The sequence below is a fragment of the Zophobas morio genome, unplaced genomic scaffold (genome assembly GCF_036711695.1).
Source record: "Zophobas morio isolate AGI-343-1 ecotype UQ-CSIRO unplaced genomic scaffold, CSIRO_AGI_Zmor_V1 ptg000030l, whole genome shotgun sequence".
Lineage (NCBI taxonomy): Eukaryota > Metazoa > Arthropoda > Insecta > Coleoptera > Tenebrionidae > Zophobas > Zophobas morio.
In genome coordinates this window covers 82,549-109,685 of record NW_026972135.1, presented here as the reverse complement: position 1 = coordinate 109,685, position 27,137 = coordinate 82,549, and the positions used below count along the sequence as shown (strand labels likewise).

Below are 27,137 nucleotides of genomic sequence, written 5' to 3'. Positions count from 1 at the left end.
TTACATAGGAAAATATTTAGCAGAAATAAATCGGTGAACGGCAGTGGGTGGAAATTTCATGGCTTCGTTTTTACACATTTATTTTTTAAATCTAGTAGATCAGATCTTTTTCTCAAAATGGCCACGATTAGGACTAGGTGTGTCAAACGATGGGAAAATTGGGTCGACGCCACATGAGTTAAAGTTTTTAAGTGAGGGCTAACATGTTTCAGTACTTACTGGCAGCATCATCAAGGCTAAATGATGAACATGAATTGGCTTATGAAACATAGTGATTATATAAATTACACGAGTTATGCTTGAGAGTTTAACTGCGTTCAAAATTTGTCATTGTGACAAAATAAAAAACAAAAATTGGTCGCAGGTTATTTCGACAGAACTTTCCTCGCCCCTGAAATGCAGCTCAACAAATCCCGCCTCATCGAAAAATTACAAAAATTGTTTGCGATTTTTGCCTTATTCTGATAACCTCTATAACGTAAAAACCAGTGGCGTAAATAATAATTTTTCTGTTTCTTCAGTTTTTCGATTTGCCATTTTTTGAGTTTTTAAGTTCAAGTTTTTCAGTGTTTCGATTTAAAATTTCTCCAGGTTTCAATTTATGTATTAATTTTTGAACTTTTCGATTCTTTAATTTTTATATCTACAAATTTTCGCTTTGCAATTTTTCGTTTCGGTTTTTTATATTTTACAATTTTTCGAATTTTCCATGTTCTGATTTTATAAGTTTGTTTTTCAACTTCAATTTTTTCAATTTTTCGTTCACTCACTTTTCCATATTTTTTTTTGTTTCTTAGATTTTACGATATGCAACTACGAATTTTCATTTTAAAATTTTTCACTTTTTCGGTTTTCCAGCTGTTGAATGTTTCAATTTTTCGATTTGCAATTTCTCGAGTTTTCAATTTCGGTTTCAAATATATTGAACTGTGTTTAAGAATGGGTGAAACGCGCGAGAAACCTCTGTGCTGTTACTGCAGTAACCCTGCTGTAAAAAAAAAGGGTCCTATGTGCAAACTGTGGGTCATACTTTCATCCAAGTTGTGCAGAAAAAAACAGAAAAAACTGCTGTGAACAACCTATGATAACAGAAGAAAAACATCGGTGTGACAACCTCGACAAAAATTATCAACTTACTTTCACCTACGAAGAAGATTCGGACGATGAGCTAAATAACTCAGTAATCAATAAGTCTGTAAGTTTTGAAAATAGTGTACTCAAAGACCTAAACAGGGATTTACAAAATCAAGTCACTGTGCTACAAGAAAAAGTCAATATGTTCCACTGTAGTATACCGGCATCGGCACCCACATTAAATAATGCCACGGTAAATGACGACAGTACATCGGTATCAGAATTACTGCTTCAAATGAAAATGGAAATAAATGACAATTTTAAAATTCTTTTTACGGAACTGAAAGACATCAGGCTGAAATTAAAGGGACTGGAATGTAAAATCTCCAGTGAGCATATGAGTAATGGACCCGCCGCTACCAGCGCAGCAAAGAAAACTGAGCAAATCATTATATCAGATAATTTTAACATAAAGAAGGGCGAGGAAAGACAAGATAAAATAAATAACAAAAAAAAATCTAACTCGAAAGAAAGAGATAATCAGAAAGCGAAACTGAAAGACATCGTCAGTAATGAAAAGCACCAAAAACCATCTTTGAGCAATGAATCCAACTTAATAGCACTTGAAAGAGATCAATTAAATTTAATGAAATCGATCATCAATCTTCCCAATAAAGAACCGTCAAAGGTGACTAAAGTTAAAAGCACCGAAGATATTGATAATAAACCTAAGGAAGAGGAAGTTTTCACTGAAATTCGCTATAATAAAAACAAAAGGCGACATCTTGTGGTTGGTAAAGGAGATGCACAAACCACCATTCCCCTTAGAGCAGTTGAAAAGAAGGCGTTCTTGTTTGCCACTCGTTTTGATCCAAATACTACGGCGGAGGACATAAAGAAGCATGTCAGCAGTGTATGTGAATCCGAAGTTGTAAAACTTGATCTTAAAAGTAAAAACAGCACTGCGTCATTTAAAATTATGATATCTTTTCCAAACAAAGATAAGGTACTGAACGAAAACTTTTGGCCAAAGGGTATTGTGCTAAATCGTTACTATTTTCCAAAGCAACAATCCATCAGCAAACAAGGTGGTCATAACGAATTGAACGACAACAATGCTTTTTTAGAAAAGCGTATGTAAATTACAAAGCGAATACAAACAGAGATCTAGCCTCTGCAAAAAATAGTATTAATATCTTGTACCAAAATGTCCAGTCCTTAAGAAATAAAACAGAAGAACTGGAAGCTTTTCTTGAAGATCAAAATTTGTCACCTTCTGTTATATGCCTCACCGAACATTGGCTATCAGAACCCGAGTGCAACGTTGTATCAGTGGAACGATATTCTGCAAAATCTTACTTCTCAAGAGGAGGTAAAGGATATGGTGGATCCATTATTTTTACCCATCAAGAACTTATTGCCGACAGCATACCCAAGTTAGTAGCCCTATCTTCCAGTAAAATATGTGAAATATCTGCTATACGTGTACCTAACGTGTACCTAACGGTTGTATCTCTATACCGTCCTCCATCAGGCGACTTTGAGGAGTTCCTACGTATCATAGCAAAACTTTTAAATTGCTTAGATGTCAAAAAAAATATTATTCTTGGGGGTGATCTAAACGTCATTTTCAACTCCAATGATGCAAAAAGAACTGCCTTGCTGGACCTACTCCTAAGTTACGGTCTTAAACCCATTGTCAATTTTAACACTAGAGGGGCAAATTGCCTGGACAATGTTTTCACAAACATACAAGAATATTATCTCCATGTTAGTCCTATAGATCTAGGTATTTCTGACCATCGAGGAATATGGCTTGTGATTGATTTTCCTGTCAATCAATCGACGGAGAAGATTGTTATTTCACGACCCATTACCGAATTTGGAAAATTCTGTCTTTACAAATCCCTGGAGCTAGTCGATTGGAACGTCATCACAAATAACTATTCTGACGCAAACAAAAGTTTTCAAGAACTCATTAATGTGATACAACACAATGTCTTTCTATGTTTCCCTGAAAAATTAGTTAAGGCATCTCATTATAAATCTGTGCGCTGGTATAATTATCGACTCAAAAACATGAAAAATAACCTGCTAAAATTGAACGACCTATTTTCTCTGACTAAATGCACTGACATTAAGGCAGCTAGAAATTTATATCGCAATCTATACCGGAACGCAATTCGTGAGGCCAAAATCACTGCTAACGAAAACTACATAAAACAGGCCCACAATAAAACACAAGCTATGTGGTCTACCATCAATGCAAAACGCAGTGACAAATTAACTAATGTTATCAAAAGTTGTAACAAAAATGTCAATGATTTCAATGTTTTTTTCTGTAACATTGCTAGGAATATAACCAGCAAAATACCTCCTTCAAATTATGACCCCTTATTTTTAATGTGTAGTGACTGTAGTAGTGATGTATCGTATTTTCAATTCAGGGAAGTATCTTGTGCCGAAGTTCGAGAAGTAATTAATAAATTGAGAAACAGCAAATCTAGAGACGTCTATGGGTTTAGTGTCGAAATAATCAAAACTATCAAAGATATTATTTTATCCCCCCTCACAAAATTAATTAACACCTGTATTAAATCCTGTACCTTCCCCGACTGCCTAAAGGTTGCGAATGTTATCCCAATTCTTAAAAAAGGTGACCCTAGCGACAGTAGTAATTATCGTCCAATATCGCTTCTTCCGATTTTTTCTAAAATTTTGGAAAAAATTCTTATGGTGCAATTGAGTGGCTATTTTGAGAAACATAATTTAATCTGTTCCAATCAGTTTGGCTTTAGGTCCGGATTAAACACATCAAAAGCATTTATAGATCTCGTTGACGATATCACGGACTGTTTTCACGAAGGTACTTATGCTGCAGCATCCTTCTTAGATTTGACCAAGGCCTTCGACTGTGTGTGCCATTCGCTACTACTTCGAAAACTCTATTTCTATAATCTGCACCCAGAGAGTGTTCGTCTCATATCATCATATCTTAGAAACAGAATTCAAAAAGTCACTATGGGAGAAACGTCTTCTAGCTATCTTCCTGTTACGTGTGGCGTCCCGCAGGGATCTATATTAGGCCCACTTCTCTTCTTAATTTTTATTAATGACCTCCCGTCTAATTTAACAAATTCGAAAGTTATTCTATACGCCGACGACACCACTATACTAAACAGAGGTGATTTTCTTGAAGAATGTGAAGATAAGAATTTGGAGGTACAATCGAAAGCTAAACTATGGTTCAACAGCAACAAACTAAGCATGAACACCGACAAATCAGTCAATATGCTTTTCACACTGAACAGAGATAACCCAACAAATTCAAGCTATAGCAAAGACACGGTATTTCTTGGTATTACCATCGACGACCAACTTCTTTGGAAACCTCACGGGGATAAACTGGCAAAAAAACTAAGTAAAAACATCTTTCTACTTCGTCAACTTAGGAAAAATGTATCCCTAAAAACAACATTAGTTGCATACTTTGCCCTTTTTCATTCTCTGCTGGAATATGGAATAATAGTGTGGGGACACTCTGTCATTCGTCATAGAATCTTTGCTCTCCAAAGACGAGCCATCCGTAGCATAACTGGTCTTGAGTATCGTGCTGACTGCAAATCAGTGTTCGTTTCTCTCAATATTTTAACTCTACCTTCACTGTTTATCTACCACTGCTTAGTTTTCGTCAAAGAACATTTAAATAAATTCCCGAATTTCACCGAGTCTCATTCTCATGACACCAGAAATAAAAATAACCTAATTCCCTTTTACACACGTTTAACAAGGGCACAAACAGGTACAAGATACTTTGCTGTCAAATTTTACAACATTTTACCTACTAACTTCCGAAACCAACCACTAAGTATCTTTAAGAGTAAACTTAAGAGTTTTTTTACAACTAAATGTTTTTACACATTTGATGAATATCTAAAATGTAAAGATTTCAATTGTTTAAATATGTAAGTAGGTAGCCTAAGCAATTAATGACCTGTGTAAAACAATTTGTTTTTAACACCAATAAATTATCTTATCTTATCTTATCTTATCTTGATTTGCAATTTTCGGTTTTTACTTTGTTTATTTTTAGAAATTTCAGGTTTTATATTGTTCTGATTTTATAAATTTTGTTCCCTTCAACGTGAAATTTTCACTTTTTCAGTATTTTTCAATTTTTCGATTTTATATTTATTTGTTTTTAAAATTTTTATCTTTTCACTTTTTCGGTTTTCCATTTTCTTTATTTTTACAATTTTTCGATTTTTAAATGTTCCGATTTTAACTTTTTGGTTTCTTCAATTTTACGTTATAGAACTCTTCGAATTTTCAGTTTTAAATTTTTCACTTTTTCGATTTCCAGCTTTTCCAACCTTCGGATGTTTCAATTTATGATTGCAGGAGTCTTCAATTTTCTCGCTTTTCCAATTGTTCATTTCTTCATTTTTTGAATAGCAATTTTTCTAGTTTTTAATTTTACAATTTTAGAATTTTTCAGTGATTGGATTTTAAAAGTTTTTCATTTTTTTCATTTTTCACTGTTTTGATCCTCCATTGTTACAGTTTTTCAACTTTACAATTTTGACGATACCATAATTTTTCGATTTTACAATGTTTGAATTTTCCAGTTTTTCGATTCGATTAATTTTTTCTTCCCAATTTTTCGATCCATTAATTTCCTTCGATTTTTAAGTTTCTCGATTTTTAGATTTTCAGTGTTTCAATGTTTGTTTCTCCAGTTTATTCATTTGAAATTTTTTGATTTTCCTCTTTTTCGATTCTGCAATTTTTCGTTTTTTCAGACAATTTTTCAACTTTTCGAATAAAATGAATGAATGGCAACTTTGAAAAATCTAAAAATTGGAAATCAGGAACTTGAAAAATTGATGAAACTAAAAATTAAAAAATCCGAAGATTAAAATTGAGAAACTTAAAAATCGAAATAGTGCAAAATCTAAAAGTTGAAAATTAAAGAAATCGGAAAATCGTCTAACTGGAAATCCAAAATTTGCAAAATTGAATAAACTAAACATTATCAACTGGAAAGATTAAAAAAAATAAAGGAAATGGAAAAACGAAAATTGTTGCATAAAATCGAGAAAATGAAAAATTGCAAATCGAAAAATTGAAGAAACGAAACATTAAACAATTTGAAGTCGAGAAATTAAAAAATTGAAAAATGAAAGAAAAGGACAAAACGAAAAATTGTGATATCAAAAAAATTGGTCGGAGATAAATAAATCCAGACTTTTCGAAGAATTATAAGAAATGATTTTATGAATGTTATTTTTTTATGATGACCCTTATAATTTAAAATAAAGATATGTACGTAATGTACGCGTTTGTTTCAAGTGAGTTCTTTCATTACAAAATTTTGTAATAACGTCATTTTTGCAAAAACACGTATATCAATCAGTACAACAAATTTCCTCATACATTAATTTTTTGGGTCAGCCTGTATAAGTAACTCCACTAAACGCTCAGGAAGTAAAAACAGCCAACAGAAAAACAAACAAATTAGACAGTGACTGACATTCCAGTGTCGTCACTTTTTTCAGTAATTTTTAAGGCCTTGTAGTTTATATGTGGCGTCGACCTAATTCTCCCATCTTTCTGGTATAATACATTTATTTTTTGTGTACGATTCACTTATAGGTTTCCTAGAGTATTTTGACCACATATTTTTCTCTTACAAGGAAAAACATTCGTAGTTCAATAACAATTCTCAAAAACATCACCATTTGATATTTATATATAACAATTTGTTTCTTCTGATTATTAAACGTTACTCTAGCCTTGGGTTTCTTACCCGCTTAGCCGTTGGACATCGAAATAACAATAAGTAACCACCGGATTTGTCAAACTTGAAAACATTCTGACATGCAAACCACAATATCGCAACATACCCATCGACCACACGTCACTCGCCGACGTGAACTTCCTGAAGGCGATCGCCTCCGGCGCCGTCCACCTCACCGGTATCTTGCCGCCCCGCGTCGTGTACGCGCCCTCCGTCGCGCTCTCGATTTCCCTGCTCAGGCCGAAGTCGGCGATCTTGCACACCAGCTGCGAATTGACGAGGACGTTCCTCGCCGCCAGGTCCCGGTGCACGTAGTTCATCTCGCTGAGGTATTGCATGCCGGATGCGATGCCCCGCAACATTCCCACGAGCTGGATCACCTGGAACTTGCCGTCGTTGGCGCGAAGGAACGTGTCGAGGGAGCCGTTCTCCATGTACTCGGTGATGATCATGACGGGGTTGGACTTAGTGACGACGCCCTGCAGGAAGATGACGTTGGGGTGCTCGAACTGGCCCATGATGGACGCTTCGGTAAGGAAGTCGTTGCGGGCCTTGTCGAGTGAACCGGCTTTGAGGGTTTTTATGGCCACGTCGATGTCGATACCGTTGGTTTTGAGTTTGCCCTTGCACACGTCGCCGAATTCCCCGCCGCCTGGGAAAAAATATTATTTATATAATTTTACGTTTTTTCATTTTTGATTTTTTTATTTTACAACTTTGCGATTTTTCCATTTTTTGAATCGAAAAGTTGAGAAATTGTAAAACCCAAAAATCGTAAAGTTGAAAAATTACAGAGATGTCAAAATTCTAACGTCGAAAAACTATAACATCGAAAGATTGAAAAATTAAATTGAATAAATGAAAAAGTGATTTTTTTAATTATAATTATTAGATACATATTTAAAACGAAAACTAGACAAATTGCAAATCAAAAATTGAAGAAACGAAGAAAATAAAAAGCCGAAACGAAAAATTGCAAATCGATAAATTGTAGAAATGAAAAACTGATAATCTAAAAATTGAAACTCGCTAAACTGCAAAACCTAAAAATTGGAACATCCAAAATTTGAAAAATCTGAAAAGTTAAAAATTTTAAACTGGAAATTCGAAGAGATGCATATCGTGAAATTGAAAAAACAAAAAAAAAAAAGAGGAAGAAAGAATTCAAAAATTCAAGTCAAAAAACCTGCGGGAGCGTTATTTACGCCACTGGTTTTTGCTTTATCGAGGTTATCAGAAAACAAAAATGGCAATTTTTTTATAATTTTTCAAAGAGGGATTTATTGGGGTGCAGTTCAGGGACGAGGGAAGTTTTGTCGAAATAACCTTCGACCGATTTTTTTGAAATTCAATTTAATCTTCAGTTTAAATCAACAATTCAACAACAAACTGTCGATTTTGTGCTCACCTATTATGGCTTCTATCGTGATACAACTCGCGTCTATTTCTCTTGCAAATTCTCTTACGGCCTGGTTTGGATCTTCGTACGTATGTGGATCTATATACGTTCTTGACGAACCACTGATTCCAGTAAACAGAGGAGTCGTCACTATAACACCAAACGAATATAATAACATTTTGCAGTTTAAAAAGCTAATGCGTAAGTAGTATATATAAGAAAATAAATAAATAAAAAAATAAATAAATAAAAGTTACCATTTGTATGAGTTGCAACAATAGGAGGGTTGTCCAAACTATGATGAACTAAAAGAAAACGAACAAAACAACATAAATTAACAGAACAAAAAAAAGGCACACACAAAAATAAAACAAAAATTAATTGCACTCAATCTTTGCAAGAAGCTACGCTGCTGCTTAAGATTGAGTGCTACAAAAAAGTGGAGGTGCAACAAAACAATTGTGACGTCACATCAACGTGGTACTAAACGTGAAACTTACTGTAGGTTACTACCAATCCTGTTGGGTAGCGTGAAAGTGCATTGAAGGCATCATTATACACATAAAAGGTGGTTTGTGCAGTCTAATATTAAAAAAATAATAAATAACCAACTTGAGAGAATCTAGCACATTTAAAATTTGAATCTTGTTTATAATATCAGTGTGTTTGAAATCGGAGTCGAAATTTCACCAACGAAAACAAAAAATTAAAAAACGAATAACGTCGGTAAAACGTCGAAATGAATCTGGCACTGTATCTCAAGTGTTAACATTTTTAGTTATGACTATGAAAGATTCAACTAATTACCTTCGCCGTTGCGATATTCCAGTGTATCACAATCGCTAGGCTGTTTTTTGTTACATTCATCGTTCGATCTGGACCTCAGAAACATAACCGTGAAGACGATAATTACCACCAAGACAACAACCACCACAACGATGGAACCAGCTACTAACTGTAACCGGATACCTTCTTCGTCACCAACATACGCTGAAAATAAATTAAAAATTGTTACTTTTAATATATCATAAATCAAAAACAAAAGTAAACTATAACTGTAACTTCAACGAACGAAAGAACAATAATAATTTTTGGAGGAATTTAATAATATACACCAATACTGATGAAGGTTGAGAATGTACGTGCTTGTTGTAGTTATTCTTACAAAACTCCCACATCATTGTTTTTCGAATTTATTAAAAAGTTACAACCATCTAAAAACCCAAATTGACTTCCTGCGTGTAGAATTGTAAACTATGATCCTTCACTTTAAGTTTTTGGTGGGATAACTTTTTAAATCTGATTCGTGCACCCAACGACGAAGTGAATCATTTTGGTACACAAATGTTAATGATTACAAGAATTTTGAAACTGGAGGAATTTTCTCAAAAAAGTTATTTTTGCTGCAACATGATTTTGTTCACACAAAATTTTGCGACAGTTTACCTTCCTGTGTTTGTAACCCATCGACTTTTAATAATAATACTAATAGTTTATTTCCCTACAGGTTACACCCAATTGAGAATTTTGTACAAGGTTGTTAGCCCCCCCTTTAAATTCCAAATGTTTTCACGAATCAGCCCAAAAGTATTCAAATTTTCGTCCCAGCAATGAGTAACTAAGGCTACTATTTTGTATACTACAACCACTACATACAGTGTTCAGATACAAGCCTAAAATTTAGAACACCTGTATTTTAACATTGCATCTTAGTGTGTTTTACTTCGTCAAACACAACGAATCTTTTGTCGTGATTTTAATGTTGATTTCTTCGACAGAAATAGTCATGAATAAACTAACTGAAACGAAAAGAATTGCAACACCTACCCGTGTTGAGCACTTGCCCCGTCGTCTTGAAAATAACCGGAGAGTAAGCTCCCCAGCCTCTTTGGGTTTTCGCCCTCACTTGCAGTCCGTACTCGGTCCTCTGCTGCAAGCCTGTGATCGTGGCCGATAGGTCCGTAGTTAGCAAACTCGACGAATTGCTGTACTCCATGTCGCTCCTCGGGAACCACCTCACTTCGTATGTTTCGACTAGATCGTTTTCGACATCGTTTGCCGTGTCCGTGGACGGAGCGTCCCAAGCTAACGTGATTTCGGAACTCATCACCGACGTGACGCGGACGTTCGTGATGCTGCTTGCCACCAGCGCTTCGGTGGTCACCGTGACGTCGGCGTACTCCGGTTGTTGGTTTGTTCGCATGAACGAGACGCCGTTCTCGGCGAAGATTTGGAAACGGTAAGTGGTGACGGCGTTTAGGCCAGAGATCGTCACGCGGGTGTCGTTGAAAGTTTCCTGACATTTTTAGAGGAAATTTTTAATATCTATGTAAAAAAAAATCTCCTCTTGATTTGCTCACCGTGTGGGGGTTGTATTGCACTAAACCTAAGCTGCAAGCGTCGCATTTTATTCGATAAACGACATCGTTGCGTCCTCCCAAGTTTTCTGGAGGGGTCCAACTCAGTGCTACTGTTGACTGGTCTACGAAATTCACCGTGAGGTTCTGAGGGGCGGATGGCGGTTCTGCAAAAATATATGTATATCAGAAACGTCGTAAATTGTTGAAAAATTATACTGGGTGTTTAGAAAATATCTAACAAAACAATCATTTTTTGAACCTAAAAGATACGTAAATTGGATCGACGCCCACATAGGTTGAGGTTTAATTATACAGCGACGGCTAACATTGAAATTTAGTACAAATGAACAGGCCGGTTAATAACTAATATAGCAGGTCGTGAATTTTTTAAAAACTATACATTTTCTAGTGGGTATTTGTAGAACACTCGATTGAGCTGGTTACATTTTTATTTCTAAAACATTCGATAGACATCTTTCTTTAATTTAATTTTTATTTCAGTTTTGGTTCCTTTCATTTCATATTTAGACGTTGAGGTTGCTGGTAACAGCAGCACAATTTGTGTAATTACGTGATCACTAAGTCTTGTACGTACTTTGGGGTAAGTGTATCAACTTTAATGTTTTTTGTAAGCTAATTCCTGTTCATCATTTAAATGATGGTACCAGTAGGTATCAAAACCTTAACTTATGTGGCGTTGACCTAATTTTCCCATTTTTCTGGTTTAATACTAATCATGGCCACTTTGAGAAAAAGATCTGAACTATTAGATGAAATGATTTTTTAATTATTTGCCTGAGAAGTCGATTCAATTTTTTAACGTATTCAAAAGTCTGCAACAAAATTAAAAATCTTAACTAGGAATCAATTTCTCGCTCGACGTGGTATATGTGCATACAACTGTTGAAAACTTACGTGTACAGGACATGTTTTTGGGGTCGGTGGGGGCTCTGTAATAACCACTGTTACAACGACATTCCGAGAGACCATAATCGTTGCCCATAGAATGTTCAGGACAAGACATGCAAGGTCCATCCCCCACTTCTGATTTGTAGGTTCCGGGGCCACAAACTAGAAGAAAGAAAGAAAGAAAGATAATATAGAACTTTTATAAAAACTTGCTTGAATATCTTTACTAAAATATACTTTAGGCTTATTTTTAAAATCTGTGTTGCACTATTCTGTGGGGAGATAAATAAAGGTACGTGCTTTGTTGTGGCATCAATACAATTTTCGAATATCAATATTTTAGTTTTTTCAAATGGAACACCCTACGGAATGTCTGGAAAATGGCGGATTAACGCTCCGCTACACTCGTAACAATCAACTGATGAGTCTGGGAAAATAGCAAAAAAATCCTTAATGTAGTTAAAAATAATTTTTGAGTATAGTCCTTCAAAGAACCGTACAATATTGGTTTCGACTTCTTTTCTATTTCTAGTAATTAATGAAAATGCGATATCGAGGAACGTGCGCTTAGTGACTTACCCTGTATATATGAGTATCTATACAGAGTTTTAGTATGGCTTAACTCGTTTAAACATTATTAAAAAAAACTGGTCGCAAGAGTTTAACAATACTTATCTATTCATTCTGATAAGCAACAAAAACGGTACTACTCCAAAAATTAGATATTAAACCATTTTTAACTTATTTAATAAAATTAACTTAATTTTATTCATTTTTAAAAAATCCTATACAAACAATTCTAAAATGTACAAATGTATTGTTATAGCGTTGCATTTTGAAGCAATTTGTCAAAAAAAGTATTAAATATAGTATGTGCCAAAATTAAAAAACCATCAACACTGCATTTTACCTGAAAATACAACTGACAACACCGTAAGTATCAAATCTGAACTTTGGCATGGGGGAAAACAAAGATAGGTCATAATTCATTTATACTCAAGTGCAGATTTTGAAAGGGTTGTGGTGTTTCAAAACGTTTCAAAGAGAGATAGTACAGAAAAAATTTTCATGGCTCACTTTTATCTAAAAACATCCTGAACGGTTTATAAATAATAATAACTTTTCAATAAACAACTTCTAACATGATTATTACGTCCACATCTGCAAATTCTCACATGTTTTTTACGTTTCTTTCAAATATTCCGACACTTGAGTCATTCACACATGTCAATAGCTACGATTCCAAAGTCTTAACCTTATTAGTAGCATCAATGTACCGCCTTCTTCCGAACAATCTTACGTGTCGCAATGCTTTCTTGCTTAGTAAGCGCCTCAGGACGCAACATACTTTCACAGATAGTTAATTTCGCAAATAAATAAACCACAGAGCACCTACCATTGCAAGACTGCTTCTCGACATCTGGCTGAAAACCGGCCTTGCATTTACACCCTCCCGAAAGGAGTGTCCATTTTCCATCCCCTTTGCACAGATAGGTCGGAGTCCCGCCGACCACTTCCGCGTTCGGCACGCAACTACCTGTAGCTTGTTCTATTATTGTTATTTCTTTGCCCGTCGGCGTGGCAGGAAATTTAGCGAAATTGATAGTCACTTCCGGACAGGTTATGTAGTACACCTTGATGGCAAGAAGAGAGATGCAAGCGCCTTGGTCCCGGAACGCAAAATACACCCCTTTCTTCGTCACGGGTATGCTCTTCACTTCGGTGTTGATGTTGACTTCGCTGTTGGAGTTGAAGCGGCCTTCGCCGGCCGCTATGCGACCTGTGATTGTTATTAAGTATATTAGGTCCTGAGATGAAGGTACCAAGATGCGACTGTCGACTTACCTATTAGTTTATATCTTTCGGCGTCCCAGGGGGGCGGTTCTCTCGTAGCCGCGTCGAATTCGTAGTAGAGCAAACTGAAAGTTTCTTTGCAAGATAGAGCATTCCCTGAAAGTGCCCCATGTTAGTATCTTTCGTACGAAAAGGAAAGAAAGAAGCGAGGTACCTGGAAATAGACTGCAATCTCTGATTGTGAATTTAATTTCGATGTATATCCGGTTCGCCACGCCGCGATCTATGAATGGTGTCCACAGCCAGTTATTCACATTATTGTAAGCGACGTCACAAACGACGTACGATCTCCAGTTTATGCCCTTTTGGAAGTTTGTAAATGATTCTTCCACCCACTAAAAATACATACATAAGTACATGCGTCACAAGTTACAATTTTGTTTTTGACTACATAATGGACAGGTAGTTACCAAATAAATTTCAACTTCTCTGTCAAAGTTACGTGTCATCGATCATTCTTTAACGGTAATCATATTTTTAGCAACGAGTTTTAAAATTATAATAAAAACTCCCAATGAACATAAAATACGAGAACTTCTCAACTTTTTCTTTCCATGTTTGCAACAATAATAATAATTAATAATCCACTGATAACGCATAAGTTATCACTGAAATTATATTTAAATTCACGGAAAACTACTGTGTTTATTGGACCCAGTTTACTAGGTAAAACTTGGACCTGCCTCGTCAACCTAATGTTGGAAAAAAATTGGTCTAAAGAGTTTAGACAGTATTTCCCTCGCTGTCAGAAACGTGACGACGGCATTCCTATTATGTTTTTTTTTCTCATCACATTTTTGTAGCGGAGCATTTTAAAAAATTTTTGCGATGACGTCATCAACATTTTTGCAAGGACACGTATATCATTTTGGATAGATGTAGTGTAATACTAAAAGAATACAACGACGTCGTAAACACTTGGCAATTTGACGTTTCCGGGCTAGGCTACCGTGGCAAAGTATAGCAAAACGCATCTGTGCGTGATGTGCGACGTCCCGCATGCTGTTGAATGCGCCAAGGTCTTCAAAAAAGGTTATGAGTGCAAAAAAATATTTACAGCACATTATCAACCGGAATACATTACATCGGAAGAATGTGATGTAGACATTTGTTTGATTTGAATGAGTTTATCGCCCCAAAACCGATGGCTAAAATTATTCATAAGCCTCCGTTGAACAAAATATTCTTAATGTTATCATTATAATTCTTACCTTATCATTATTTTATTGTTATAAAGACGAGCGTATTCTCACATTTTCTAGAAAATGGGGTGGCTCGTTCTTAATTTGATCAATAATAAATTGACTGTTTCATTAATTTTTTTGAGTCACCTGTTTAAGCAAATTTAAAAAATATGAATGCAATAATTAAAAGTCTGTTCATATTTTGCACATTTGCGAAAGAATCTATTCGGCAAAATTTTGTAATCAATTTTTTGGGGTTGATAAACATTTCATTAAAAAGTTACCATGCTTACAATAACTTCAAAACGTCAAGATTTCAAAGTACTCAATTTTGCAATTCTTGATTTAATCAATAAAATAAATTGACTCAGTCATTAATTTTTTTCACACACCCCGTATAAGCCAATCTAAAAAATATTTATGCAGTGATAAATCACAATTATAGACTCATCATACTTTGCACAATGCACATTTAAGATAGTATATTTTTTCGGAAAAATTTTGAGGTGGCGTGATCAATTTTTTAGGGGGGGATGAACAAATACATTTTGATCAAAAATTTACCATGCCTATGATAACTTTAAAACGTCTCCAAGATTTCAAAGCATTTGTTTTTGTAGTTCCTGATTAAATAAATAAAATAAATTTACGAATTCATAAATTTTTTGAGTCACCTGTATATGCAAATCCAAAAAATATGAATGGAATGATAAATCACAAGTACAGACTCATCATATTTTGTACATTTTAGATAGGATTTATTCTGCAAAATTTTGAGATGACATCATCAATTTTTTAGGGGGGATGACGAAATGTATTTTGACAAAAAATTTACCATGCCTATGATAACTGTAAAACATCTCCAAGATTTCAAAGCATTCGGTTTTGTGGTTCCTGATTAAATAAATAAAACATATTCACGCATTCATTAATTTTTTTGAGTCAGCCTGTATATATGCAAATTCAAAAAAATGAATGGAATCATAAATTACAAGTACATAATATTTTCTACATTTTAAATAGGATTTATACGGCAAACTTTTGAGGTGACGTCATCAATTTTTTGAAGGGGACAAGTAAATATATTTTCAATAAAAACTTATCATGCTTATCATAACTGTAAACCATAAATGTCAAAAGTTGTTCCGCAATTTTGATTTTTTTCCCAAAAATCTGGAGGTTTCGGGTAAAATCTCAATTCTGAGTCATAAACTACATGTGTAAGACTATGTTATTTGATACAATTTAAAGCCCATTTACTATGTACAATTTTGAAATGACGTCATCACATTAGTGGTGGGGATGATTAGACAAGTTTTGGTTAGCGTTTTACCATCTACAACAATCAATTCAATTTGACAACAATCGGCCCAGTACTTTCAGAGATTATCTGTCTAATAAAATTCCGGGACGGCAGACAGACAGACGGAAACGGGAGACCTATTTCTTCGTCCTCTAGGGGTCATGATAGTTCGAGAAAATGCAAAAGTAGAGAGTTCGCCGACGGACTCGATTACAATACTTCCTTTGCTTACGCGAAGTCAAAGAATAACAAACAAGTACTGCTAAAATAAAAAAAAAAAAAATGGTCGATGGTTATTTCGACAGGGCTTCCCTCGTCTTTGACGTACAGTCGGATAACCTAAAAATTTTGGTATGGAAAAAATTCTATAATTGAAATATCGAACTGAAAAATGAAAAATCGAAAAATTGGAAAATCTGATAATTGAGAACTTGAAAATCGGATTTTTCGGAAATTCGGACAATTGAAAAATCAAAAACTGAACAATTGAAACCACGACAGATTTTAAAAACGAAGAATTATAAAATTGAGAAATTGATTAATTAAAAACCGAACAATTGGGAAATCGAAAAATTATTAAACTGTAAAAATGAAAAATAAAAAATCGACAATTTAGAAAATCTGGTAATTGAAAAATCAAAAGGTGAAAAACTGGAGAATTCAGAAATCGAAAAATTGTAAAAATATGTATAAACTTGAAAAATAAAAAAAATGCAAAATTACAAAATTGAAAAATCGTAGGTATAACTTTTAAATTGAAAAATTCCAAATTTATGAAACTGAAAAATCAAAAACTTGGAAAATTGGAAACCTAAATTTTGAAATATTACAAATCAAAAAATTATAAAATCGGGACAATGAAATTCGGATGATTGAAAAATCGGATATCTTTAAAAACGGAAAACTAAAATAATTAAAGTGAGAATCAAAAACTTGAAAAATTAAATTTGAAATTTTGAAGATTACTTCTATAAGTCAAAATAAAGACATGTATGTAATATTAAAGTGAATGTAAAGAAGCATCCTGCTCGTATGTGTCAAATGAGTTTTGTCTTTACAAAATTTTGTGATGACGTCATAAACATTTTTGCAAGAACACGTGTATAACTTTGGATACGTGTATAACTTTGGATACGTGTAATGTAAAATTAATAATAACAGTATTGTATTCCCAAACTTTCGGGAAAATGGGGTGAGCCGTTGTTGATTAATTTTTTTGAGTCACCCTGAATAAGCAATTCTAAAAAATATAAACGTAAAGATAAATCACAAGTATAGACTCATCATATATTGCATATTTTAGATAGAATTTATTTATCAAAATTCTGAGAGGCTAAAAGCTCTCCACAGATTCATAAACTACAATTGGAAAAGTATGTTATTTTATGAAATTTAAGTAACATTTACTATCGTAATTGACGTCATTGGATCGATGGTGAGAATGATCAGACAAATTTTGGTCAATATTATTCGAGACCGGAAAAAAGTAAATGACCAAATTTATACGGCATAGACTAGAATCATCTTTCAGCTCCATGGAATTTTTTGAAAAATTTCTAACTATGTAAAGGTTAAAAAATCGCAGTAGCGTTATTTTTTATATTTGCTTTGCAATGTTTTATAAATTGAAAAACAAAGGTATACATGAAATGTTAGTGTAGGCAGTGTTTCTCAAACCTACATAATTATTTGTTTCTACTGCGAAATAAATATTTTAAGCTGTTTTCCCGAAAAATTTAAATGATAGTTTAACTTTGCTCAATTTGGTGTGTAATAACTAATTACGGAAAACGGATCACCATAAGGGACGCTTAACATTTAGTTTGATATTTATAAAAAGTCTACGTGCGAGGAAAAAAAGAAAGAAATAAACGATCGCAACTTAGTTGGCAATGTTGGCATGGTTACTAATCATTCTCGATTACTGAGCTACTTTTCCTCCCCCAAATGAAACGTGATTTGATATCCTAAAACACGGCGTGTTTCAATCCTGCGATAATTCCGTAACTTCAACAGTCCACAACGTTTTTTCTAGCAAGTGAATAACACAAAAGAGAAAACGAAGTGGTGCTAATTAAAAGTGCGAAGAACTTACTCATCTTAGTCAAACATAAGTTTTTAGGCTATTTAAGTACATATTTACGTTTTTACTAATGTACAGAATGCAAAATTTCTTTTAGCGAAACGTTCAATTGTTCAAGTTTACACAAGCACGCTGAAAATTAATCATCAATATAAAAGAAAAAATTTGAAATACCGTCATTACCTTTATCTTCCCTACAATAGAGTGCACGCGTGCTCTGTGTGACAATTCGCTTAATATTTCACCCCCCATTTTCGACTGGGATCGCAGGGAACTCTTTACGCGATTTTGATTCTTTCGTACTCTGGCCTTAAGAAAAATCGTCACTCTAACGATGGTGGAGCAGAAAATTCAGGAAACGGCAAATTTGTTGCCATAGCTGGGGTAAAATTAACTATGTTTGTACGTGTCAGACATGTATAAAATGAAATACTTGTACGTACATGAAACCGAATAAAACCAGAATTTTTGCTAGAATGTTTGACTGAACAGTGGTTATGTTGGTGACTAGAGTTGGCGATTTTAAAAGTAAATGAACGCGTATATTTGATTTAGAACAAAAGATAAATTGGTAAAACTAAAATAGTTCAATTTAAAATGCTGCTTACTCCAGGTGTATTCGCTTGAGGTCCATATGGATAACGAGTCCAGTCTAAAGTGGCTTCGCCTGTGGTATCCAGGAGAACAACTGTAAGAAAGATATAAATGTAATTGATTTATAATTTTAGTACAACTATTGATAACAATGTTTTTGAAGCATATTCAAGATTCTCTCAAATTTTACATTTGTTTGCCCACTATTTATAGAATATTTAGAAAACATTTCTAAGTATTTTTAGTTATTTTCTTTTTTCCCCATGATAACGAACAATTGTGGGAATTACGAAATTACAATACATTCCGAGTTAATTGGCGGCTGATAGAAATACAAATGTTGTAACACGGGTCCTCGTAATTTATGCTTCCGGGACAGATCGGAACTCCAGGTAAGTGAGAGTGCAGCTTTACACCAAGGCTACAATCTCGTCCACTTCTTCATCACCCCCGTGGAAAAGTGAATAGGATCGAGACAGTAAAGGAGAGGAAGTTTCATCATCATCAAAATCCGACCTTAAGAGCAGGTAGTTGAAGCATCAATGTGCGGACTAAGTGGCAAAGTCTGGAGGTATTTCAACTTCAAAGGATACCCGAAACTCAGTTTAGAGGAAGAGAGCACTGCGCGGTCCCGTACAGGTCCCCCGGGCATAAGAAAATCGATAGGCGACAAGACTTGCAGTGCACATCTCGACACGTTTCAAATGCTGACGTCGGCTGTCATTATTATTATTATCGTTTTTTGATTAGTTGGAAATAAATACTATTCCGCTATACCTCTTCCACTAATGTATTCCTCTTTACAAAATAAATAAAGTAAGCCATTTGTGATTTGATAAAAAAAAAAAATTTGCTTCATTAATTAAAAAAGCGAGAAAACGAAAAATTGAAAAGTCGAAAATCGAGAAATTGGAATATGTAGCACAGAATCGAAAAATTAATAGATAATGAAAAAATAGGGAAATTGAACAATCAATTTAATCGAAATGTCGATAAATAGACAAATCGAAATATTGAAAAAACTGAAAAAGCGAAAAACTGAATGCTCGAAAAATAGAAAATTGAAAGATCTAAAACTTAGAAATCGAAAAATATGAAACTTAAAAAATAAAAAAGATTGAAAAATAAAAAAATCCCATAATTGACAAATTCCAAAACTGACACATCATCAAAAGATAGAGAAATCGGGACCGAAAAATCAAAAAATTGATGAAACGAAATAGCCCAAAATTGAAAAATCGAAAACTTGAAAAATGGGGAAGTCCAAAAATAGAAAAGTCGAAAAATTTTTAAAATCCAAAAAATCCAAAAATTGAAATGTATTCAAAAATCGGGACATAAAAAAATTGCAAAATCGGAAAATGTAATCGAGAAACTGAGAAACTGAAAAATCAAAAAAATGAGAAATCGAGAAATTAAAATCCCGAAACTGATTTCTCTTCTCGAAAAATTGGGAAATCGAAAAAATTAAAAATTCAAACATCGAGAAATCGAAACATAATGGATCGACAAATCGAGAAATTGGAAACGGACAAAATTAAAAAATTATTATTATTAATTGAAAAATTGAAAAATTTAAGAACATCGACAAATCTAAAAATCGGAAAATTTGACAAACGATAAATTGAAACATTTTGATAAATACAGAAATCGAAAAATTGAAAAATCTAAAAACTGAAAAGTTGAAAATTCTCTATCTAAAATTTGAGAATTGAAAAAACTGACAAGTAGAAAAATCAAAGAACTGAAAAATTTTAGACATCAAAATATTGAAAAAGCCCAAAACTGAAACGCTGGAAAATTGGGAAATCGTAATATCGAAAAGTTGAAAAATTGAGAAGTGGGATAATAAAAAAATTGATGAATCGAACTGTCGAAATATCGAAAACTCATGAACGCTAAAAATGGAAAAACTGATAAATCGCAAAACTGAAATATCGGAAAATTGAGAAATCGAAAAATCGAAACTTAAAGATCCTAAATAAATTGTAGCATAACGATGATATTGATAATAATAACAACAATAATAAACAATTTTACTACTCAACACATTGTCCATGAAAGTTAAAAATATAGAAATATATACAACGATATTTTTGCTACTTATGCTTTGGTTTATATAAAACATTTTCTAATTACTTATAATTGATGTCTCATAAAAAAAGTGAAAGTACAAAAGTATTCTCAAAACGACTTTTCTACGACTACCTAATGACTAATGACGTACTCAAATCTTTGGTGGGGATGACAAATCATGGTTAGTTACGCTATACGTATGCTTAGATTTTCACAATAATCTGCAAAGTATTTTCAAAAATCATAATAAAATCGCAAATACTCAAACGACGGTCAGACAAAGAAGCCGACATTTTCGAATTCTACAAGTTATGAAAGGCTGAGAAAAACGTAAAATTAAGCACTTGTTAAATGATTTTTGTACGATACTTCTCAACTTATATGAGGACTCTTGTTTAAGGAACAAAATAAAAAACAGTATTCCAGACCGAAGAAAATCTAAATTATAACAAAAAATCCGTTACAAGTGATGTTTGCGATAAATAGTCACAAGGTTTTTTAATGTTGACTCCCATTGTTACTTTGCAGGTAATGGTTGGAAGCGATTTGAGCTCGTCCTCATGAATCATCTGAAGAAATTCTGTTATTATGGTCTTACAAAAACAGAAGGTAATCTACTGATGGGTTTTTAATACGATTTTAATCATTTAAAACTAATAGTAACGTCTTAAATGATATGAGGAAAATTATTTCGTACGGAATTTTGTCTACGAAAAAGATTCTTATTTTGCAGTACGTCTAAAATTCGTGGTTATCCGTTAAGTTTTGGATTCTAGAAATATTAAAGCAAAACATCAAAATTTGAGCTTATTTTTGGAGTAACTTCTTTCACTTACCTTGTTCGGCTTTTACTTCTTGTTGGGCGAACATAATAAATAAAGACCATACGTATATCTTTAGGTCCATCTTTCCCTGTCTTGGAGTTTATGAGGTTATGTTACGTCCTGCCTGAAGTGGCGGACTTGACCAGCTGATGCTATTTCATTCTGGAACAAAAAGACGACGACAATTATAACGTTATTATGTATTTTGCATTCGGAAGAAAATCATCAAGTTAAATCGTTTCAAAACAATGTCTTCGGTAAAGCGATTAATATCAAAGAAAGATGAACACATCCTACATCAACGAATGTGTATGTCGACCATCTGTTTCATGTTACATTCACCTATTCATAATATTTATCTTTTAAACTGCCTTAATTGTCTAATAAACAAGTAATAGTAAAAGTATTCCTGTTCATATAAACAAAAACCGTATACCTCTTTTAGTTAATTACACACAATGAACGCCATGTATATTCCTAAACACCGGAAATGCAAGCTTTTAGATTCTGTTCCTAGTAGAAAGCAGGTACGTCTACGACGCACACGTGTGCCTATGAAATTTACAAGATATTAGATATTTATGCCCTATCTGTAGCGAAATATTAAATTATTACCGTTCGATTAATTAAAATACATGAAACGGATCTTTCGAAATTCGGCAAATGTTATTTAAAAATTGACAACATACATACTTAATTCACTAATTAATTAATTACGCATAATAATTCGGTTGATTTCCGTTAAATACGCCCTAAAAATTTAGATTGGCTCATACTTAGAGCTGTTTTTTTACTTCTTGAACAAAAGCTAAATGTAAAACGCTAACCAAAATTTTGCTAATCATTCCCCCCATGAATTGGATGATGTCATCTCCAAAAGTTACAATAATTTAAGAAAATAAAAAACCGAAACGAAAAACTGCAAATCGAAAACTCTTGAAATTTTAAATCGGAACATTGCAAAATCTAAAAATTGAAAAATTTGAAAGGTCGAAAACCGAAAAACTGAAAATTTTAACTGTAGAATACTTTACAGAGTTTATTAGAACAGAAAAATCGCAAACAATTTTTATAATTTTTCAAAGAAGCAGGATTTGTTGGGCTACACTTTAGGGGCGAGGGAAGTTCTGTCGAAATAACCTCAGACCAATTTTTTTTAAGAAGTTCACTTAAAAATTTTAAAGCGTATATTCGTGTATTAATTGCGGCTCTTTGCGTTACTTCATTCAGTCTATCGTGGGATGCAGGCGAGTATTTTTTTTTAATCGAAAGACGGCGTCTAAACAAAAATAATTATAATAAAGTCACTGTTCGTCAAAGGTAAAGGTGTTCATAAAACTGGTGTAACCATTTTCGGGGAAGGTCTTATGACATCTGCACGCATTCCTACATTTCCATTTTATGGTGGATGTTTGAGAGCATTGTCCACTTTATACATAATGCATCACTGAACGGGCCCCGACTTATGATTTATTGCTATTGCCTGCCTGCCTAATTGTACTAATAAATTATTCTTCAACACCGTGCGAAGTTTCGACCTACTTTTTCAGAACAACTCGCAATTTAGCAGACTGCCGAAGACCAACTTGAATTGTTTCGTTTCTGTTACATTTTAATTTCTAATGCACCGTTACTTTCATTATGAGATCGTCATTCAATATGTTTTTATGACAAACACCTTTGTTTTTCTTGGTTTGATCTACTGTAAAATTCTATTGCTTGAAAATAGACCTCTGAAGCATGTTATTAAGTAGTATATTATTATACATAACTAATTTTGCATGGGTACATTTAAGCAACATTTATTTAATATATTTTTTAAATGACGCTATAAACTTTGTAAGTTCTCTGTCGAGTTAAAAGTATAGGTATTTTGTGCTACATTAAGATGTATGTATTTATCCCTCTGGAATATTCGACGTCTGAAAATTAATATACAGGATGGTCATAACAACTGTATGACACGTTAAGGGTTGTTTATTGAGCAAAGCAAAATAATAAAATAATACGACCCATATAATTTCCTTGAAATTCAATACTCTACTCTAGGTGTTCCGCAGACCAATTTTTATTTAAACAAGTTCATTTCCGATTGCAACAGAATGTCGTACAAATAAAATGATAACACTATTATATATATTACTAATTTCCTTGCGAGAAGTAGTTGACACATCGTATACACCAAGAAACGTACTAACGTTTGTCACGTAAACAAATTTATCTGGTTTAAAGTCATTTAGACCGAACTTCCCTAGTCCCAGAAGTAGCAACCCTTTTGCGTCCATGTTGTTTAATTTTTGCAAGATAAACACTTTTATATTCAATAGAAAAAGTGGTTCCAAAGATATTTCGTCAGAATTTCCTGAAGCACAATCACATAAAGCAGCTTTTTGGATGAGTTAAGCCATGAAATTTATTTCTAAATATTGATGTTGCAGTTATTTGACAGTTACTTAACTGCCAAACTAAATAAAAAACGCGTTGATACTGCCAACATCATTTTAAAAATAAATTTTATGGCCTATTGCCGGACTTTGTTTTCGAACGCATGTGACGTTTTTCTTTTATTTTTATGAGAATGTTCGTCCCTAAGTAATTGAGAAATACAGATGGAAAAGTACCCTAAAAAAGTGGCCATTCGTCCGATGGACTCGATTAGAATACTAATTTCCTTAGCTTATGCTCGGGAAGTAGAAATTGGTCGAAAGTTATTTAGACAGAACTTCCTTCGCTCCTGAAGTGCAGCCCAATAAATCCAGCTTCTTAAACCCTAATCAACACTCCTGCAGCTTTTTTTAATTTTTCTATTCTTCAATTTGTCATTTTTTTGTTTCTGCAGTTTTTCGATTAGTAATTTTTTGAGTTTACAAGTTTGAATGTTTCACTTTTTCAACTGTTGAATTTAAAAATTTTTCGATTTGCAATTTTTTTGTTTGAGGTTTTTATTTTCTTTTCGATTTTATAATTTTTGTTTTTTCAATTTTTCGTTTTAAAATGTCTGTAGTTTTCAATGTTTAGATTCTTTAACTTCTCATTTCTTCAAATTTTCGATTTTGCACTTTCTTTTGGTTTCTTCAATTTTGCGATATGCATCTTTTCGAGTTTTCAGTTTTCCGATTTTTCAAATTTTGGATGTTCCAATTTTTAGATTTTGCAATTTTTCAATGTGCAATTTCACGAGTTCTAAATTTTTAATTCTTCAATTTTTAGATATCTCAATTATTCAGTTCTTCAAAGTATCGATTTGCAATTTTTCGTTTCGGCTTTTTATTTTTTCAATGTTCTGGTTTCCTAATTTTAATGTGAAATTCATCAATTTTTCTGTTTTTAATTTATCAATTGTGCAACTTTTAGATTGTCTTATTTTTCGTTTTTTCAGTTTACAATTTTAAATATGTATCTTAATAATAATTGTGTGTATAATTTTTAAAATTGTTCACTTTTTGATCACGATTTTGAATTGTTCCGTTTTTCAATTTATTGAATTTTAAAACGTTTTTATTAATTTGATTTTTCAATGTTTCTAATTTTATTTATTCAATTTCTCGATATTTAGCTTTTCGATTTTTCAACTTTACAATTTTGACGATTCTATAATTTTTCGATTCGATTGGTTTTTTCTTCTTTCCAGTTTTTCGATTTTTCGTTTCTTCGTTTTGCAATTTTTGGATTTTTCAAGTTTTTCGATTTTTCAATTTTTCAACTTTTCGAATCAAAAAAATGGAAAACTTGTAGAATTGTTGGACTAAATAATCAAAAATCAAAAATAAACGTAAAAGTATAAAATGAAAACTTCGAACATTGAAAAAAATATGTAAAATAAATGTAGACACGAAAAATTGTGATATAAAAACCAGAAAATGAAAATTAAAAAATCGGGAGAATGAAAGATAGAAGGATCTTGAAAAATTGAGGAAACCAAAAATTGAAAAATCGAAAAATAAAAATTGTAACATCGAAAAAATACAAAATTGAAATATTTGGAAGACGAGAAATTCAAAAATAAAAAAATTGTGATATCAAAATGTTGGTCGAAGGTATATAAATTCAAATTTTTCCAAAAATTATAGGTAAGGTTTGATTTTGCGAATTTATGTTTTTTATGATAACTCCTGTAAGTTAAAATAAAAATATGTATGTAATGTTAAAGTAAACGCGTTGGTTTCAAGTGAGTTTTTCGATTACAAAATTTTGTGATGATGACGTCATCAACATTTTCGCAACACGTATATCAATTTCGATAGATGCAGTGTAATATAACTAATAATACAAATTTTCGGGAAAATGGAATGAATCGTTTTTTATTTAATCAATAGAATACATTGCCTCTGTCAACAATTTTTTTTAGTCACCCTATATAAGTAATCCTTAAAACTATGAGTGCATTGACAAACCACAAGTATAGAGTTATAATATCTTGTATATTTCAGAAAGAAATTATTCGACAACATTTTGAGATGACGTTATAAATTTTTTGGAGGGAATAAACGAATAAATTTTGATTGAAGATTTACCAAGTGTAAGATAACCTTAAAAAGTTTGCAAGATTTCAAGGCATTCGGTTTTGCATTTTTAACCATCTACATTCTACATCGTAGTCCTATTACTGGTCTAGTAGTTTCGAAGATTATCTGTCTAACAAAAATCCGGACAGACGGCACACAGACAGACACAGACGGAAACGAGAGACCTATTTTTTCGCACTCTTGGGGTTATGATATGTCGAGAAAATATGAAAGCAGTCAATCGCCTGATGGACTCGATTACAATTACACTCGTGAAATAAAAACGTGGAATTTGAATACACCTTGCACTTCTATAAAAATATTTTTCTACAAAATAAACACTTGACCGCTTATTATTGAATAAAGTCTAATATTTACGTTTAACAAACATAAACACACTTGAAATCATCAAAGATCGTGTTACGCCCATTCTCCGGCGATTGAAGTAAGATTATCTAAATCGAATTTTATTAAGATAAAAGTACGTCGTGTAGATAACGCTTTCGAGATGAAACACCGCGTATATAACGTAAAATGCTCTGGTATTCATGCAGCACACCTTAACTTTTTTTGTACATACCTAGGTATAAAATGCCACAGATGTCGGCCATTTTGAAACAGGTTAAATAATGTAATCAGAATGCAATAGTCGCTAATCCGTGCCCGATGAACAATCGACACAAATAAAAGGCGATAAACTAAATTCCCATTGCGATAATCAGCACTAACTATTTATCAGACAGCAACCCCTTGTCTCAAGGCGCACCACATAGGCACAAAAAAAAATGTCATTATTACCTGCTCGCCTGTATATTTCTCACATTTTGCATCGGATAAAGTGCCAATATTCTCACACACTCCCTCTTATCAGCGATTTATCTTGTAAAAATGCTAAAACAACACAAGCAGCCACAGCACACTAGATCTTTCAACAACACCTCACTGGCGAGCTGCACACACTGATCATGTATTAAAGGTTACGTATTTCGCTGCACACCGTCGCACAACGTGTTTTTAAAGCAATAAACGCGATTTTTCGGCAGTTTTTCGGCGTTTTTGTGCAGACACTTCACGACATTCCGACACACACCAACTTCTATGCAGCAGCAGCATCGCCGAGCGCACTGAACTCGACAATAATCTTTACGAAGCCGGATTCACACAGGAGGAGG

General features: G+C 33.3%; 1 protein-coding gene across 5 annotated transcripts in view; it reads right to left on the bottom strand.

Annotated features, from left to right (window-relative positions):
* The window catches only part of LOC135139134 (ephrin type-B receptor 1-B), a 30,024-nt gene extending 2,887 nt beyond the window's left edge, over positions 1–27,137 (bottom strand). Inside the window, exons 1-13 of one of the 5 annotated variants that reach the window (XM_064069241.1) lie at positions 26,764–27,137; positions 21,473–21,622; positions 18,575–18,654; positions 13,551–13,731; positions 13,388–13,492; positions 12,939–13,322; positions 11,549–11,704; positions 10,634–10,797; positions 10,101–10,569; positions 9,081–9,263; positions 8,531–8,578; positions 8,283–8,423; positions 6,981–7,526 (exon numbers count right to left, since the gene is read on the bottom strand). In XM_064069241.1, coding sequence (XP_063925311.1) covers positions 6,981–7,526; positions 8,283–8,423; positions 8,531–8,578; positions 9,081–9,263; positions 10,101–10,569; positions 10,634–10,797; positions 11,549–11,704; positions 12,939–13,322; positions 13,388–13,492; positions 13,551–13,731; positions 18,575–18,654; positions 21,473–21,542 — 2,527 coding nt within the window. In that variant the 5' untranslated portion in view covers positions 21,543–21,622; positions 26,764–27,137. Of the gene's footprint in view, positions 1–6,980; positions 7,527–8,282; positions 8,424–8,530; positions 8,579–9,080; positions 9,264–10,100; positions 10,570–10,633; positions 10,798–11,548; positions 11,705–12,938; positions 13,323–13,387; positions 13,493–13,550; positions 13,732–18,574; positions 18,655–21,472; positions 21,623–26,545; positions 26,633–26,763 lie in introns of those variants that run through there. The other 4 variants (XM_064069244.1, XM_064069242.1, XM_064069243.1 and 1 more) reach the window with 4 other exon arrangements.